Source organism: Schistocerca cancellata, chromosome 3 (assembly GCF_023864275.1).
Source record: "Schistocerca cancellata isolate TAMUIC-IGC-003103 chromosome 3, iqSchCanc2.1, whole genome shotgun sequence".
NCBI classification, from domain to species: Eukaryota; Metazoa; Arthropoda; class Insecta; order Orthoptera; family Acrididae; genus Schistocerca; species Schistocerca cancellata.
In genome coordinates this window covers 481,547,403-481,564,084 of record NC_064628.1, presented here as the reverse complement: position 1 = coordinate 481,564,084, position 16,682 = coordinate 481,547,403, and the positions used below count along the sequence as shown (strand labels likewise).

Here is a 16,682-nt window from a genome sequence, read left to right as displayed (position 1 = left end):
AACCTCACTGTTCGTTTTACCTGGTTTTGTAATCATTTAAATAAAACATGTCCTTCCAGTGGGAGACATTTTGCCCCCCTTTTCCTTCGGTGAAATTTGTCAGTAAGCTTTTTGCCTTCCAAAAATATGGCAGAGTACGGCTGGTAAACGATTCACAAACCACGATTTAGTGCCGTTAAGACGATTTCTGTAAACATTGTCGTAGCTGAAGGAATTTAGTTTCTTCTTAAATCGTCTTTTGCAACAGCGTTCACAGATATCTCAAATAGGGGACGCTCTTTATCCAGATACGAAGGTTGTGAAACAAACTTCCCACAGTTTGTGTCAGGTTGATCTTTTTGTCTGATAACACTGCGTAAGAATTTTGTCTAAGAGGCATCAAAAGTAGTGTTCCTGTAGCTGTGGTAATCATTGGTTGAAAACGAGTTTAACACCAATGGGTACAGTAGTGCTAAATATTTAAAATGATTATCAGTCTAAGTCTTTGTTCATTCACAAACTGAGGTGTATTTATAACATTGAAGCTAGACTGTGTATCCTTGTCTTCCTTGAGTGAGCATTGGCGTTTACACACACGTATACAATACTATGAATACTTTGAACGCTATAGTTAACGTTGCTCTCATAAACTAATTCTGTTTTTTTTTTTATTTTAACTCCTCTGGGTCTTCAGCGTGCAATATGTGTTCTAGATACAGTCTTAGACAAAAAAATTGACCGCCGAGTCGTTCACGTAAGGAGGACAATAGAGTCGTGCTCCCCTCAGAATTCTATGTCCGGCAATATGCTCGATCTGGCAACATTGTAGACACGGCACTTCCCAGAGGAAGTTTTGACTGCAGTCTGAGTACATCAGTCTTGACTACGACCATAGTCTTGAGGAAAAACACGAGACTAGCTAATACGTTGACAAAACTTTTGTCGCCCCTTTCCTCTCAGTGCTGAAGCTATGAGTGCAATTCATGCGAATCTACACTATATTTCGCTTTCTGTCACATTGGTAATAATAGTTTGGTTCAACAATGTTTTAGCGAAATATTTCTCTGCCGACCATCTGCCTCTGAACACCGCATGCCTCTAAGTTCTCTGGGACCCGTTTACTGCTTACTGGCGGGGGCTGAGGCACTGCATTGTCTCGCCTTCTGCCGACAACGTCTGCTCCACTCCGCACACTCGACCATATAAAATGTTTTATGTTGTTGAGTGGTGACCCATAAAATCTGTCTACGATTTGTGTTTCACTTTTGATAGCAAAGGAAGGCACAAAACCATTTTATTTGATGATTATTTTATTACACTAGAATGCAATGTATCAATGTGGCACAGAATTAATTACATTGTTTCTGATCCAGTGCACTATAATTAAAGCGTCACATTCTGTTCTTTTTCCTTTCACAGGAGATTTTTCAAATAATTTATTATTGTCATGGATTCATATGTGTTAGTCAAGGCACAGAGAGTAAATGCAATGTAATGTGTTTGGTTTCTTTCTTTGATTCCCTATGGCAAATGGATGCGAAACATTGTGCCAATATCTTTCAGCTCTATAGCTACTCAGGCAAATTGCTTGTTCTGAGGTCTATACCTTAATTAATGGAGAAGTTAACTCTGTTCAAAAGTGATATTTAAAATATTCAATTGAATTTAAGGCAGTAAAACTGCCCACATTTGAAGCTACCCAGAGAAAAATTAAGTTACTAGAGCTGCTGTTAGCAAATGTTTGGAGAGAGTTCGTAATTGCTACTGTGGAAATTTAACATAGAGGCCCTATAGTAATCAAGAGGTTCATTTTCTTCATACCCTGGCATGTGAGTCTTAAGTGAAGAACAATATTGAAATTTGTATCGTTGATGGTCGATTCGAATTTCTTCAGAGACGCTTGTATTGTGAAGCAGCTTGGCAGTCAGAAAGCTGAGATCTATGACCATTAACACAACTTGTTGTGTTGAGAAACCAAGAGGACATGATGTGTAAAGGTTTCTTCTGATTTCCTTACAGAATTGTTTCTGGAAATTCGCAGCTCCATAAAATAAATAAAAAAAAAGCTCGCACACGCTGATCCCTGCCATGGTTGGAACTGACTACTCATTAAGCCGTTGCAACATGAGATATGGGTGGGGGCACGGGGCTACGGACGCACTGCTGCCAGCACACCAGTCTCATCATGGTACTGGTCGCTCAGCCTCATAATGCATCATGAACGATAATAGAAGTTGTATCTTACGTGAAGAATAGCATTTCTTTAACCCAAAAAATTGAATTTTATGTCTCAGTGTTTATGGGTTACATAGCACGAGTCATTCATGTGGAAAGGGAATATCAAGCGAATTTAGCGAGTCAATTCAGTATCATACGTGGAAGTGACTGCATTGTCACAGCGTTGCCAAATTTTTGTGATGACGTTGCCAGTTCTCAGTTGTGCTAGGAACAGCTCTGTAGCGGTATGCGAGGAGAATCCTGTGCTCGTTTCATAGGAGGATACGGAAAGGAGGTGTGGGGTTTGGTTAATAGGAAGCATTTTCTCCTACCAATTGTGTCAAACATTCAGGTGTATAAACTTCCATCACGATTACAGTTTCCCACAAAATAAATACGAATAAAACACTTACCCTGTTACTTTGTGTCAAAAGATTATTTCAGTACAATAAGAAGTCTTTGGAAATCAACTTTTCCCACCTGCCACGAAAAGTATGATAATAAAAACTTTGCACCTCGAAATCGATTGCATCTATGTGCAGTCGTGATCATACAAGTAGGATTTCATGAATTGCACGATAATGTAGAAAAATGTTGGTGGGAATGGAAGCTATAAGAAACACAGTTAACTAATTATTCTGTGCCACGTAATAATCAATTCATTTGAAAATTCAGAAGAGAAGAAACTAAAAATTATGCCCATTAAGACAGAAACTAAAGTGCAGATTCGGGCACTGTGCAGATCTGCGCTTTTTCATCTTCAGATCTAAACAAATAATGTATACCAACCAGCGTATTCATTGCTTTCGTAATGTTTCCCTCTTGTTTGGTCTTCTAATGATGAACTGGATCCACACCCATGAGTCTGATTGTTTCTTTGTATCCTTCCATCTACTACCTTTGTGTAACATCGCTCGATGTTCAAAAAGCATGCTCCCACGAGATATTAGAACGAGGCCGTAAGAAGGCTATCGAAGTATAATCAAAATACATGAGACGCCAATTTGTCTGTCGTCATGGTATTCAATCGACAGAAACAGTTGGGTATTATTGCCTGCATCACCGGCATCCCATTGTTGTCTTCTGTTACTGAGATTTTCATATTACCCTGAACACAAGACGCTGACATAAATGTGCATATTCTCCATGACGAAACATGCCAATTCCATTCATCCTGATCCATTCGTTACATGCATCGGCAGCAATATGTGATAGGAGAGCTGTTATGAGGTGCCGAATGACAATAACAAAGGTAGTAATAACAAATCAGTAATCAAGGTTGATTACTGAATTACAGACAATTGTTGACAATTAACAAAATAACCAAGAAAGGCTGAGTGTTTAATTTGCGCCCTGCATCGGTGTTCTTACCACTTCGTTACTGAATTCTGTTCTGGTTGTTTGCAGAGAGAAAAGAAAGAACCCTGTAACCATACATATCGTTAGTACAACGAGATATTACCTATCAACTATCCTTGCTTTACATCACGAGACTAACATGGCGTCACCGAGCTCATATTTGAAATACATTCCTGTTTTCTCTCTCTGTCTCTCTGTCTCTCTCTTTTTCTTCTTCTTTGCCTTTTTATTTTTTGAGGAAAGCATCGAGAAGCGCGAGTAATAAACAAGTAGGCATTAATCTATTTACAGTTATTTTCATCGGGTTATATAAGGCAAAAATACACCTTTTAAGTGTATTATTGCGTAATTCCAATTATTGATAGTCTATTCGTGAGCTTCCGTGCATTCAGTGGGGTGAAACCTATCACAGAAGCAAACAAAACACAAATATTTCTTGCACCATGCGCAACACACACACGAAATCTCCCTGTACTGACGTGTTTTCTGATAGATTACTCGGAAAACATATCTGATTCATGTTGCTAAATACAGCTCTATCAGATATCAATGTGGATGCATACCAAGTGTATAAAAGTATATCTTTAAATACACAGAAAGGCACATTCGACTGAAACATAGCCATGACCAAGATTGTAACTGGGGTCGAGAGCGTCGTCTACCACCTTGACAACTCGAACGGTGACAGTGCTCGGCCGGTTACTTACGTTTACTGGTATCAAACCTACAGCATGAAAACACAAAAATGTTAATAACCTGAAGATCATTAACTTTGGAACCCATAGCAGAGTAAAGCAGTCACCAGTCAGAAGACTGGTTTGAACACCACAGTGCTTTAATAGGCACGGTCCTGTTGGAGGTGGTATGCCGTTGCTTTCCTCTGACCTTTGAGTTGACTTGCCTAGACAGTTAATACGGGAACCTACAGTTTAACGTGGCTTTCGGACCACAGTGCAACTCAGCATTTTTCACATCAACCAACACTGCCCGAGGGGAGATAAGGGTAAAATGGGATATAAATTTCGTGGGACTGACCAGGGATCGAACTCGAGACCTTCGTACTAGTAGTCTTGCTATTTACCACTTTGCCGCCATGTAACCACCACTGTAGCTTCTGCTTGGCATTAAAATTAAGAATCTCTTGTTTGTGCCTGCGTTGGCAGTTGCGCGCCCCTGCACCAAAGTAAAGAGAACTGAATTGAATGTAGTGCCTTCAAGTTGGCATAAACAGAAAAGGAGAAAACTTAAACAACATAAATGGTCTCTCTTTGATGCCTCAATCTTCATTGCCATTATGGTTGTTATGAGAAAAAACAGACTCTTCATTAAAATAAACATCTTCGTCTTGTTATGCAACTATTTGCGATGTATTTTACATTAAAACTTTACCAACAAAATTAAAATAGGACAAGTTTTCCTTTTGTTCACAGCATCTTAATCGCTGAAGAGAAGTTAAGCTGAAATTACTCAATATGTGCTTTAAACAAAGTCTTCTTCCTATTAACACAGTAGACCCAGTACCGCGTCCAGTTCCCGTCCACTTCTAAAACTGCATTTAAGCGCCGAGGAACAGAGGCAACAAGCTTTCTGATGAATCTGTCACTCTGTTACATCTCTTCCCACGCAGCGTGAACTGCTTCTGACAACGCTGCCTTGGATGTTGGTGCAGGTATTTTGCTCCTAATAATTTTTTCCATCTGTGCCCACATGTGCTCTATGAGATTGAGGTCACCAGCTTTTGGAGAACAGTCTAACAGCTCATTGTCTCCTTTCATCTGAAACCAGTGTCTTACACGATTGGCTATATGAATTGGGGAACAGTCATGTTGGAATATAGTTCTACCTCCATGAAATCGCTGATTTCTTCCATTATTTTGCAGTAATAAGCACTACAAAGCGGACGTTCAAGTTCCCACATCATGCCGCAACCATTTGCTGATATCCAGCCCGAAACTGGGACAGACGCCCGGCCACACCTTTGGCTTTGCTGGACATCTTTACGGTCGTATCTGGTTCCACGTGGTCGATACACATGGACAGAGCTATTTGGAGCAGTTGAAAAATACCTTCTCGTAGGTAAATATAACTAGGTCCCACAACGGAAGTGGCATCTTTCTGTAGGCCAGTGCGAAATTTTACCTGGAAGCCCTGTGTTGCTCTTTCAGTATTTCCTCAACAGCCGATTTCCGTCCATACTTTCCATCCTCGTTGAGCCGACGATGGGTATGGTCGACCTGCTTACTATTAGCTGCAGGATGTTTTTAATTTCTCTGCTGCTCCTGAAAGGGTCCTCATCACTGCAGCGGTGTATACTCTTGTCTTCATCCTCTGTGGTAGTCCGTGGGCGTCCAGAGCGAAGATGATCCATCCTCTTCACCCAGAGATGAATAGTGGATTTGCTGTATCCCAGAACACGGAAAATGGCACTGATACAGTACCCATCTTCATAAAGCGCTAGGATACGACCTTTAACAAACTCACTGAGCTGTGACATGTGGCCTTGACAGAAGCAAGAACAGACTCACAAGGCAACAGGAAACGAAGTGCCACACAGGACGCAGAGCACTCGCACGAGCACCGAAGTCAAATCCGTTCAAAATTTCAAGCTTTCAATATTGTGACACACAGATTATATTCACGATTTCACTGGCACGTTTAGAGAAATATCATTAAATCAATGCTGTTGCAGACGATCCAATTATAACACATAGGTGGGTGCAGTTTATGGGTATATCTGCCAAAATCAATGGTCTGAAATACGCAGCTGTTGATTTCACCACATATGTCTTAAAAAACAAGAGCTTCAATCATGATAGAACTTTTTTAAGGATCTGTGTTAGATGACAATTTATATCTGTTTCGCAAAATTAAGGTTAAACAGAAATATGTTTTAGTCGTAACTATTACTTCGAAGAAATGAACATGTTTTAATACGGAAGACGTTATAATTAAGAATCCGCATTAAACATCACATTCCTTCATTACCAACTCGGCAGAGCCGGTTTTCGTTGGGAAATGACATAGGCAGAAGTCATGGTAAACGGAAATACTGTCGCCAGTAACTTACTTACATTAGAAAATTTTATTTTATTTGATGAACCGATAGCCATTTGAAGGAACCGGGCTCTTATTTTACTTGTACTTGATTGACCTACAGCCGTTGAAAAATTTGGTGCTGGACTGTGATTAGAATTCGTATCTCCTCTCTCGAGGATCTGAATCTCTCGGAACAGTATAGTTCAATCATTTCGTTCCTTTTCTCAAGACTGCAATCTTCTGTAGGTCTCCTCCAAAGGTAACTATGTGGGTCTGAATACTGATCCAGCACAAAAATATTCGTAATTTCATTTCAAGCCCTATCAGGTGCACATCGGCCCGCTAGTGAAAATTAACATACATTTTTAATGTCTGTTCATGTGTTGCCAACATTCGCAATAGGTGTCGTTATTTCTGGTCAGACACGCACACATCTTACTGTTGGTGAGTAACCAATTGATACTTAAGCTATATTCGTGGATGATAAAGAAGGACGGTAGGTGTGAGGTTCGATTGTCGCTCTGGTACAAAAATTTGTATCCTTATTTTAGATTCAAACAGCTAGCAGCTGGTAAGAAAAACCGATACAAACTTCTGATTTTACTTAGTTAACAATCCGATTACTTGTCGGGCTCGTATCTCCGTCACAGAACTCCACATCATGTGCTTCATCTTTAAATGCATGCACACCTTGTTACTTCTGAATGGAGGTATATCATACATCTTTCCTGGTTAGTTAACAGGGACGAAAGGGTCTTGATAGGAGTCCCGGTTTATTACAAAAACTGTGGTCTTTTATTTTCAAGTTTAGATTTGGTTACTGATATTGGCGAAAATTTCGGTAATTCATGACTGTTCATGGCTAGTCAGCAATATGATTAGATAAGATTAGATCTGATTCGATATATATTTGTTCCGTAGATCATCAATATGACATTTCGTAATGATGTGGAACGTGTCATTTTAATGAAAATTTCCTTACATATTATGATGCAATTTCTTTACAACAATTATTTACTCTCTCTCTCAACCTTTTTTATATTTGCCTCTCTCTCTCTCTCTCTCTCTATCTCTCTCTCTCTCTGTCTCTCTCTTCTCACACCACACACACACACACACACACACGCACACGCGCACACAATCACACACACACACAAATATTGTTTATTCTTTTTATTGTTTGTTGTGCTCGACTATCGGCCAGGCACGACAACGTCCATGAATCAGTTTCTTAGTTTTGAGTACACTTACGAATGAAATATAAAAACAACTATGAGAGTTACTGATTTATGATGCTTAGTTTACAGTCAGTTACTTCCTGGTGTGCACGGAATTAAGCCACAAAGTTTACTTGTTTTTTCCTGTCACTTCCATGAATAAGCTCAGTTATTATCGCTGGAGGTGAAACAAAAGATTGTAAATTTACGGTTTTCAGCCCAGGAAAGTCGATGCACGTGGAAATCGCAACTAATCTTGTCCTTTAAATAGCGATTTACCAGTTCTAGCCACTATTGGCCCCGTAATAGGAATCCGCAGCACATGCCTCTGTGCTAGCTATGTGGTAATGTGCTGTCCTGTAAGAAAAGCGGCGGTTCTGGTTCGTGATTCCAGTCTCGCTGAGTGCAACGTTTCTATCCCTTCTGTGAAAGAGCTACAACCAGTCAGATCAAACATAGATAAGGAAAACGCAAGAAAATACTTTCGGCTCCTAGTTCAATGGTGATAAACTTACAGTGCTGCACAACAGGTTGCTGACAAGCACATTTTGGGTTTCTAGGAATACATAATTTTATTTATGAAATGGTACATTTGCATACCTCTTGAATATGACATAGCATAACAATTAAACAAAGACCCAATCAAAATCTAAGTGAGTAGTATTTTACTAATTCGATCCGATAGAGGCACGCTTGTGTACAGACACTCAGTTTTATTAAAACAGACTATCGTCGTAAGCTTATCATGGGTAGTTTTATTTCATTTCTTATAATACAGTGCACAATTTCCGTAGGGTTTCTTTTAGTGTGGTTTAAACAATAGCAGACACGACAGAGAAATTAATCATCAACGGTATATGCGAATTCTCTGATATTATCTATAACAGTCGGACAATGCACATGCATGTAGAAAACTTGTTCTGAGTTAAAGCTGTCAAACAAGGTTTCAAGAAGAATAAAATGCCACTGCCATACGACAGCTAATGTAAAAAATACTTTTCTGACCTATTTTGGCATGATGCATGCATAATACAAAAGTTTCGAGATGCATCTGCTGCCTGGCCGTCTATTAAACCTGAAAAGAACAAAATGTTGCAGTAGTTGGCCTTTTTCCCCAGATAGCTACAGCAGCTCCAGAAATCAATGACAATTTCTCCAGAACTTCCGCATTCCACAGTGTTGGGAGCTAATGCATAAGGCCGGATGTAGACTTCTGAGAGACAGACAGTTACAGCTTTTCTTTTGCACTGCACGATGTTTTCAACAAACAAATAGCGCAACAGAGTAGCTCAATTGGAAAAGAACACTTCCTTCTTAAATTTCTCCATACTACATTTTTGGCAGTTCTGGGTAGGTGGCAGTTACGTGATTTTATTTCGGTGATTACAAAATAGAGTAGAATGCATTTACTGGGTAGCCAATGCAGCTAGTTCATGGCGATTCGGTCAACCAAGTAAATGAATGTACTGAACATGCTGCAAACCACTACAAGGAGCCTGTGTGTCAGAATTCTCATCCAGTGTGGCACAACGGCGTTACAGTAGAGAAAGGAGCCACAGAGAAGAGGATTTGGTGTTCTGTTGGATTGCTGATAGATTCATATACTCATGGTCTGGGTTCGATTCCAACATCTGCCAATGACTTTTGATAGGGAGAGAGATTCTATTCTCTTCTGGCTACGCCAAGTGAAAAAGGTATATTGGCATTGTGGTCTGAAATTCACGTTAAAGATGATATTCCTTCTCTACCAAGTAGCCATTAGGTTGAACCACAATAAAGTCAGGAATGGCGACATGTAGAAACTCTATCACCAGTAACCTTTCTTATACTAGTTATTTAGTTCTAGTGACGAAACAAACGCTGTGTAGTGTCACAGGATACTTATTCCATCTTTTATTCGGGCTTCTGTATGTAGATGAAATTGGTTCTGAACTGGGAATGCAACTCAGACCGACCTTAACGCGGAATTTGATCCCTTCGTGACAATACAGCTCGACCACAATTTGTTGTTTGTTCAAAACTGCAGATTCTTCAACATCTCCACATATTGCGCGTGAATGGGTTCGAATCCTGGCCCGGCACTAAAGTTTTCATTATGTATTATCAAGCTCTAGCATGAGAACACCTATCTGCTGGTGGATAATAATTTTGTTTTTAATGTATTTTCATTCGTTGTCAGCACTAACGATATCTGACGTTTTTTACTCCCAGTGAGACACAGAACTATCTGCAAGATCACTGTAAGTTCAAGGATGTTATTCCGAGCTGCTGGTGGAGAAAAATTCGGTAGCTGACGTCTCTTTGTGTGTAGTCAACAAGGATGTGTGTGTGGTTCGATTACCGGTCAGCACTGAGTTCTTCGTCATATTGTTTCTAGTTCAAACATGCTCACATGTCGCTGCTGGTGTAACAAACCCATATTTAACGTTGGTTTTCTCTAGAATATAAGAGCGATAGGTGCCGGGTTGGAGTCCTGGGAAGGAAAAAAGTGAATGTTTCGTCTCGTCATTTCAGTTAAAACATCTTGCAACTGCCGAGAAAATCCGATATGTCCCAGTTGGCTGTGCTTCGATAACAATCCGATTGGGTTCTGGGTTCGAATCCCTGTCCAACACAAAGCTTCACCTCACAGCATTTCAGGTAAGTTACCTGTGAAGAAGCAATATTTAACATCTCTCGTAGTTCGTTAACAGGGACAACAGATGTTGGGTAGGAATTCGCGTCCGTTAAAAATGTTTACGTTATGTAATTTAAAGTTGATATTTCCTAACTGATACTGTCTAAAATCGAGGTATATCACTCTCTGTACGCCTAGTCAGGAATGTCTGTTAGTTTCCGTCAGTCACGAAATTTTTGATTTGTCTGCAAACCTGGGTTTGAATCGTATGCAGAACGAGACGGTTCGTCGTGTCACTTGAAGTTCATATATATTCTCAACTAGCAGCTCGTGAATAACTTAAATTTTGAATGTCATTTTGTGTTAAATAATAAGTGTGGTATCTTACTTTGAAGAGGAATCCTGAATACGACGAACTTACTACGTGCATTACCTATCTGACGTAATAAAGAGAGTGGTAACATTTCAGGTATGTAATTTATTGTAATAAATGTGAGATTACAAGTCTTAAGGACAGTCTTTTCTGCGATGAGGTGTTCCCTGATATTTGTAGTATAGTGGTATTACCTTTCATCTTGAGTTATTGCGATACAGAGCAGTGTTTTCTAGTGGTGATTTGTTGGAACCATTTTCAATAGTCAAACGACTGTACGAAGGAGCGATTAGAGGACCTGCTAGACAGCTGCGTTATGAGGGTTGTACGCGAATCAGGCGAAATGCAATTCAGGTCGTTCGGATACTTTTGAGCACGACTGTACATACTCGTCAAGTACATTTGTGTTATTTTGAACCAGATTACCAACTTAATGCCTTATCCCACTCGCATACAGGGAGACGTAAAAAGTATATATCTACAAGATCCAGTAAGCACCCAAAACTGTTAATTCTATTCTCTTGCCCATCCGCAAGAAACACTGCGGAGACAGTGCAACTCAAGGAATATCTTCTCCAAATAATAGTCCTCTAAATGTATCCAACTTGATTCCACATGGAAAACGAAACCTTTCTTCTGAGCATCTCTATACACTTCCGTCAGCGCTGTAGTGACCTGTTACTTCCATGGCCGCTGCTGTATCTTCTTGATAAACACTTGAAATTAGCAGAAATGGTCTTTGTAAAGGAAGTCGCATTCAAGTTGTAAAGTTTCTAGCTAATTGATTCAATGAAAGTGATGTAAGCTCTCTTTTTATTCAGTGTGTCGTATCTCATATCTGTACACTGGATACTTTTCAAACAGAAGTCTTCAATAATCGATATTTTACGCCACTGTGGTTCTGAGTACAAGAAATATGATCTTTGATAATCAGTTGCATTGCCGTTGCCAGTGTAGTATTCAGTGAAAATTTAGTGAGAGGGTCTGGTGTGGGTCCAGTCGTTTTCGTCGAAAGAAAACACTCAAGTATAGCTGCTTGCAACATCTTTCCTAGCAACATAAAATGATACCTAAGTGGCAAATGATTCATGAGCCGTTGTATACCACTTCCCTCTCTCAACAGATAAGTTTACAAGACACGATAATTTTTATTTTCAAAAATACCATGACTGTGTGGTTGACGTATGTGGTCTGTGATACATCGGTCGAGTCAACTGTAGTAAGATCAAAATTTCACGACCCGTTCACGACAAGGTCATTACAAACAGAACATTTCCTTCAACTGAATTGTAATGGTGACGGTAATCGATCGAGTCCTTCTGAAAGGAAGCATTTAGGAATTTCCCTTAAGAGATTTAGGGAAATGACCGAAAACATAATTCTGGATGTCTCATCAAGGAACTGAACCTTGCTACTGCCGAATGCGAAAATAACTTTGCAGAATATTCGTACTATACGCCAGGATAAACTGACAGTATGTACGCAGTGTCAATGGCCAATTACAACAACACCTTTCCAAGTGTCTTAGTTTCTGAATCCATCACTGTTTTCTTGAAACTTAAATAAAACTAAAAATGGCAGCATATGTTTTGGAATAGGCTACACTTTAAGCCTTATTGTACTTACCCCATTGTGTGGAGTTGATGTGTTCCCCGTAAAAATCAAACTCATAATAGAATACGGGGACGTCAGAGAGTTCAGCGACCTTTCTGACAAGAGCATCAGTTGGTTCGAAGAAACCGAAATCGTTACTAAACTGTTGACATAAAACAAAATTTGTTATTGAAACCTATAACTCACAAAGCAGTTAATATAATAAATACATTATAAGATTTTCACTCTGCAGCGGAGTGTGCGCTGATATGAAACTTCCTGGCAGATTAAAACTGTGCGCCCGACCGAGACTCGAACTCGGGACCTTTGCCTTTCGCGGGCAAGTGCTCTACCATCTGAGCTACCGAAGCACGACTCACGCCCGGTGCTCACAGCTTTACTTCTGTCAGTATCTCGTCTCCTACCTTCCAAACTTTACAGAAGCTCTCCTGCGAACCTTGCAGAACTAGCACTCCTAAAAAAGAAAGGATACTTCGGAGACATGGCTTAGCCACAGCCTGGGGGATGTTTCCAGAATGAGATTTTCACTCTGCAGCGGAGTGTGCGCTGATATGAAACTTCCTGGCAGATTAAAACTGTGTACCCGACAGAGACTCGAACTCGGGAGCTTTGCCTTTCGCGGGCAAGTGCTCTACCATCTGAGCTACCGAAGCACGACTCACGCCCAGTGCTCACAGCTTTACTTCTGCCAGTATCTCGTCTCCTACCTTCCAAACTTTACAGAAGCTCTCCTGCGAACCTTGCATAACTAGCAGTCCTGAAAGAAAGGATACTGCGGAGACATGGCTTAGCCACAGCCTGGGGGATGTTTCCAGACTGAGATTTTCACTTTGCAGTGGAGAGTGTGCTGATATGAAACTTCCTGGCAGATTAAAAGTGTGTGCCCCACCGAGACTCGAACTCGGGAGCTTTGCCTTTCGCGGGCAAGTGCTCTACCACCTGCGCTCCCGAAGCACGACTCACGCCCGGTGCTCACAGCTTTACTTCTGCCAGTATCTTCGGTGCTGCCAGTGCTTCGGTAGCACAGATGCCGCAGTCTGCCTTCGGCAGTGACACAGTGCGGACGGTGTTGCCTGCCGGCCGCGCTGTGGTGCGCGCGCCTGTTTGTTTACGCCGGAGCAGCTTCGCGTGTGCGGTGTTGTGAGTCCAGAACGAGATGGCACACTCGTACAGAAAAACGACTTTGAATTTCAGTTTTGCGAACGACTACACAGACCAAAGGCACACGAGATTGAACGTTTCTTAAGAGAAGAGGTAAAAATCGATCCACAGGAAATCATGGGAATCAATTTATCGATCGTTTCTAGCGTCGTCTATGTCAAGCTTGTTGACGAGGCTGCTTGCGAAAGACTTCTACAACGATCACCGAACGGGTTTCGTTTCTGTCATGCCGACGGAAATGTTGGTGCGGTTACAGTCGATCACGCGGGAATGGGGATACGCACTATACGAGTCTTCGAACTTCCGTTTGAGGTCCCGTCTGAACTTGTTACCGACGCCTTTCGACCATACGGTACAGTTCTATCCCATGTGGCCGAAAACTGGACGAGTTTTACCACGTACCCCGTTTTAAATGGGGTGAGACAAATACGGATAGAACTGCGAAAGCACTCCCCTCATATTTGTACATAGGAGGTTGTCGAGCGATTATAATCTATGATGGGCAACCTCGCACTTGCTCGGGGTGCGGGAAGGAAGGTCACGTTCGCTCGGAATGCCTCCAGCGACGTTTAGTGCAAACTCCACGGGATGGCGTTCAGGCGCCACAACAGACGACTGTCTTACCGTTGACCTTTGTGGAAGCCCTGAGAGGCGATGTGAGGGAGATTTCCGATGGGCACCAGCAGCTGCCCCCTATAGAGAACATGGTCACCAACGGACTGCAACCCCGACCACCGGTTCCATCACAACAGACACAGGACACCACACAAGAGATGCCGCTGACGGCCGCTCCAGAGTCATCCGTGGTGGCTGCCAGTGCTTCCACCGCGAGCGTGATAGGCCAGGACCACGACGGAGGATACGCAACCCAAACAGCCGATGCGGAAGCAAGGCAACGGAAACAGCGTTCGCCGAAGAGAAGAAAGAAGCGTCGACTAACTTCTGCTGACGACAGCCATAGTCCCGAGGGGACAGTGGACGACAACGACAGTATCGACCTGAGACCAGTGGATTCAACAGATACCGAGATGACGATGCAGGAATTACACAGCGACGATAACTTGAACTCTCCTTCTGGTGACCGGCAGGCAGAAGTGGAGTTGACAACTGTCCAACATCAGAGCGGTGACGCCGTTGCCTCCCAACCTTCGACCAGTTCCGGAAATATGCTGGGGGACTGGGCGCAAGAAATGAACCAACAGGAACAGAATGAAAATGCGAACGCGACGATTGAGGATAGTCCTGGCCAGAGGCCTGGAGGGGTCGGGAAATGTTGAACAACTTAGTGTGGTGAGGAGCGCCGGGGGTACAGATAGACGCTTAATGACACCGCCCTACAACTGATGAACACACGCCAGGCGTACCGCATTGCCACGATAAACATTAATGGCTTTCGGACACCGCTTAAAATTCAAATGCTGAAAGATATGTTACGCGCTACGGACGTGGATATTGTACTCCTACAAGAAGTGCGTTTCACATCGCCGCCAGAGTTCTACGGCTACGAGGCACATTATTCAGTACACGATGAAAGTGGATGCGGTGTGGCGATTCTCACCAGGGAAGAAATAGGACTGGAGGACGTCATGTCTCTCCCTTCGGCACGTGGCATGGCGATCACTGTCGACGGCGTTCGTTTCATCAATTTATACGCGCCATCTGGCTCCACAAAACGAAGAGAAAGGGCGACCTTTTACACCGAAGAGATAGCACCGTTGTTCGCTGGACGCTATGATAACTATATAGTGGGCGGCGACTTTAATTGTGTCATCGACAAAAAAGACCAAGTACACTCCTGGAAATTGAAATATGAACACCGTGAATTCATTGTCCCAGGAAGGGGAAACTTTATTGACACATTCCTGGGGTCAGATACATCACATGATCACACTGACAGAACCACAGGCACATAGACACAGGCAACAGAGCATGCACAATGTCGGCGCTAGTACAGTGTATATCCACCTTTCGCAGCAATGCAGGCTGCTATTCTCCCATGGAGACGATCGTAGAGATGCTGGATGTAGTCCTGTGGAACGGCTTGCCATGCCATTTCCACCTGGCGCCTCAGTTGGACCAGCGTTCGTGCTGGACGTGCAGACCGCGTGAGACGACGCTTCATCCAGTCCCAAACATGCTCAATGGGGGACCGATCCGGAGATCTTGCTGGCCAGGGTAGTTGACTTACACCTTCTAGAGCACGTTGGGTGGCACGGGATACATGCGGACGTGCATTGTCCTGTTGGAACAGCAAGTTCCCTTGCCGGTCTAGGAATGGTAGAACGATGGGTTCGATGACGGTTTGGATGTACCGTGCACTATTCAGTGTCCCCTCGACGATCACCAGGGGTGTACGGCTAGTGTAGGAGATCGCTCCCCACACCATGATGCCGGGTGTTGGCCCTGTGTGCCTCGGTCGTATGCAGTCCTGATTGTGGCGCTCACCTGCACGGCGCCAAACACGCATACGACCATCATTGGCACCAAGGCAGAAGCGACTCTCATCGCTGAAGACGACACGTCTCCATTCGTCCCACCACTCACGCCTGTCGCGACACCACTGGAGGCGGGCTGCACGATGTTGGGGCGTGAGCGGAAGACGGCCTAACGGTGTGCGGGACCGTAGCCCAGCTTCATGGAGACGGTTGCGAATGGTCCTCGCCGATACCCCAGGAGCAACAGTGTCCCTAATTTGCTGGGAAGTGGCGGTGCGGTCCCCTACGGCACTGCGTAGGATCCTACGGTCTTGGCGTGCATCCGTGCGTCGCTGCGGTCCGGTCCCAGGTCGACGGGCACGTGCACCTTCCGCCGACCACTGGCGACAACATCGATGTACTGTGGAGACCTCACGCCCCACGTGTTGAGCAATTCGGCGGTACGTCCACCCGGCCTCCCGCATGCCCACTATACGCCCTCGCTCAAAGTCCGTCAACTGCACATACGGTTCACGTCCACGCTGTCGCGGCATGCTACCAGTGTTAAAGACTGCGATGGAGCTCCGTATGCCACGGCAAACTGGCTGACACTGACGGCGGCGGTGCACAAATGCTGCGCAGCTAGCGCCATTCGACGGCCAACACCGCGGTTCCTGGTGTGTCCGCTGTGCCGT

The 16,682-nt window shown here is 43.2% G+C and overlaps 1 protein-coding gene across 1 annotated transcript in view; it reads right to left on the bottom strand.

Moving 5' to 3' along the window:
* LOC126176750 (juvenile hormone esterase-like) overlaps positions 1-16,682 on the bottom strand; it is a 128,030-nt gene that overhangs the window by 22,278 nt on the left and 89,070 nt on the right. The window contains exon 8 of the mRNA XM_049923917.1: positions 12,425-12,554. Within this exon, the coding sequence (XP_049779874.1) occupies positions 12,425-12,554 (130 nt within the window). The remainder of the gene's footprint in view (positions 1-12,424; positions 12,555-16,682) is intronic.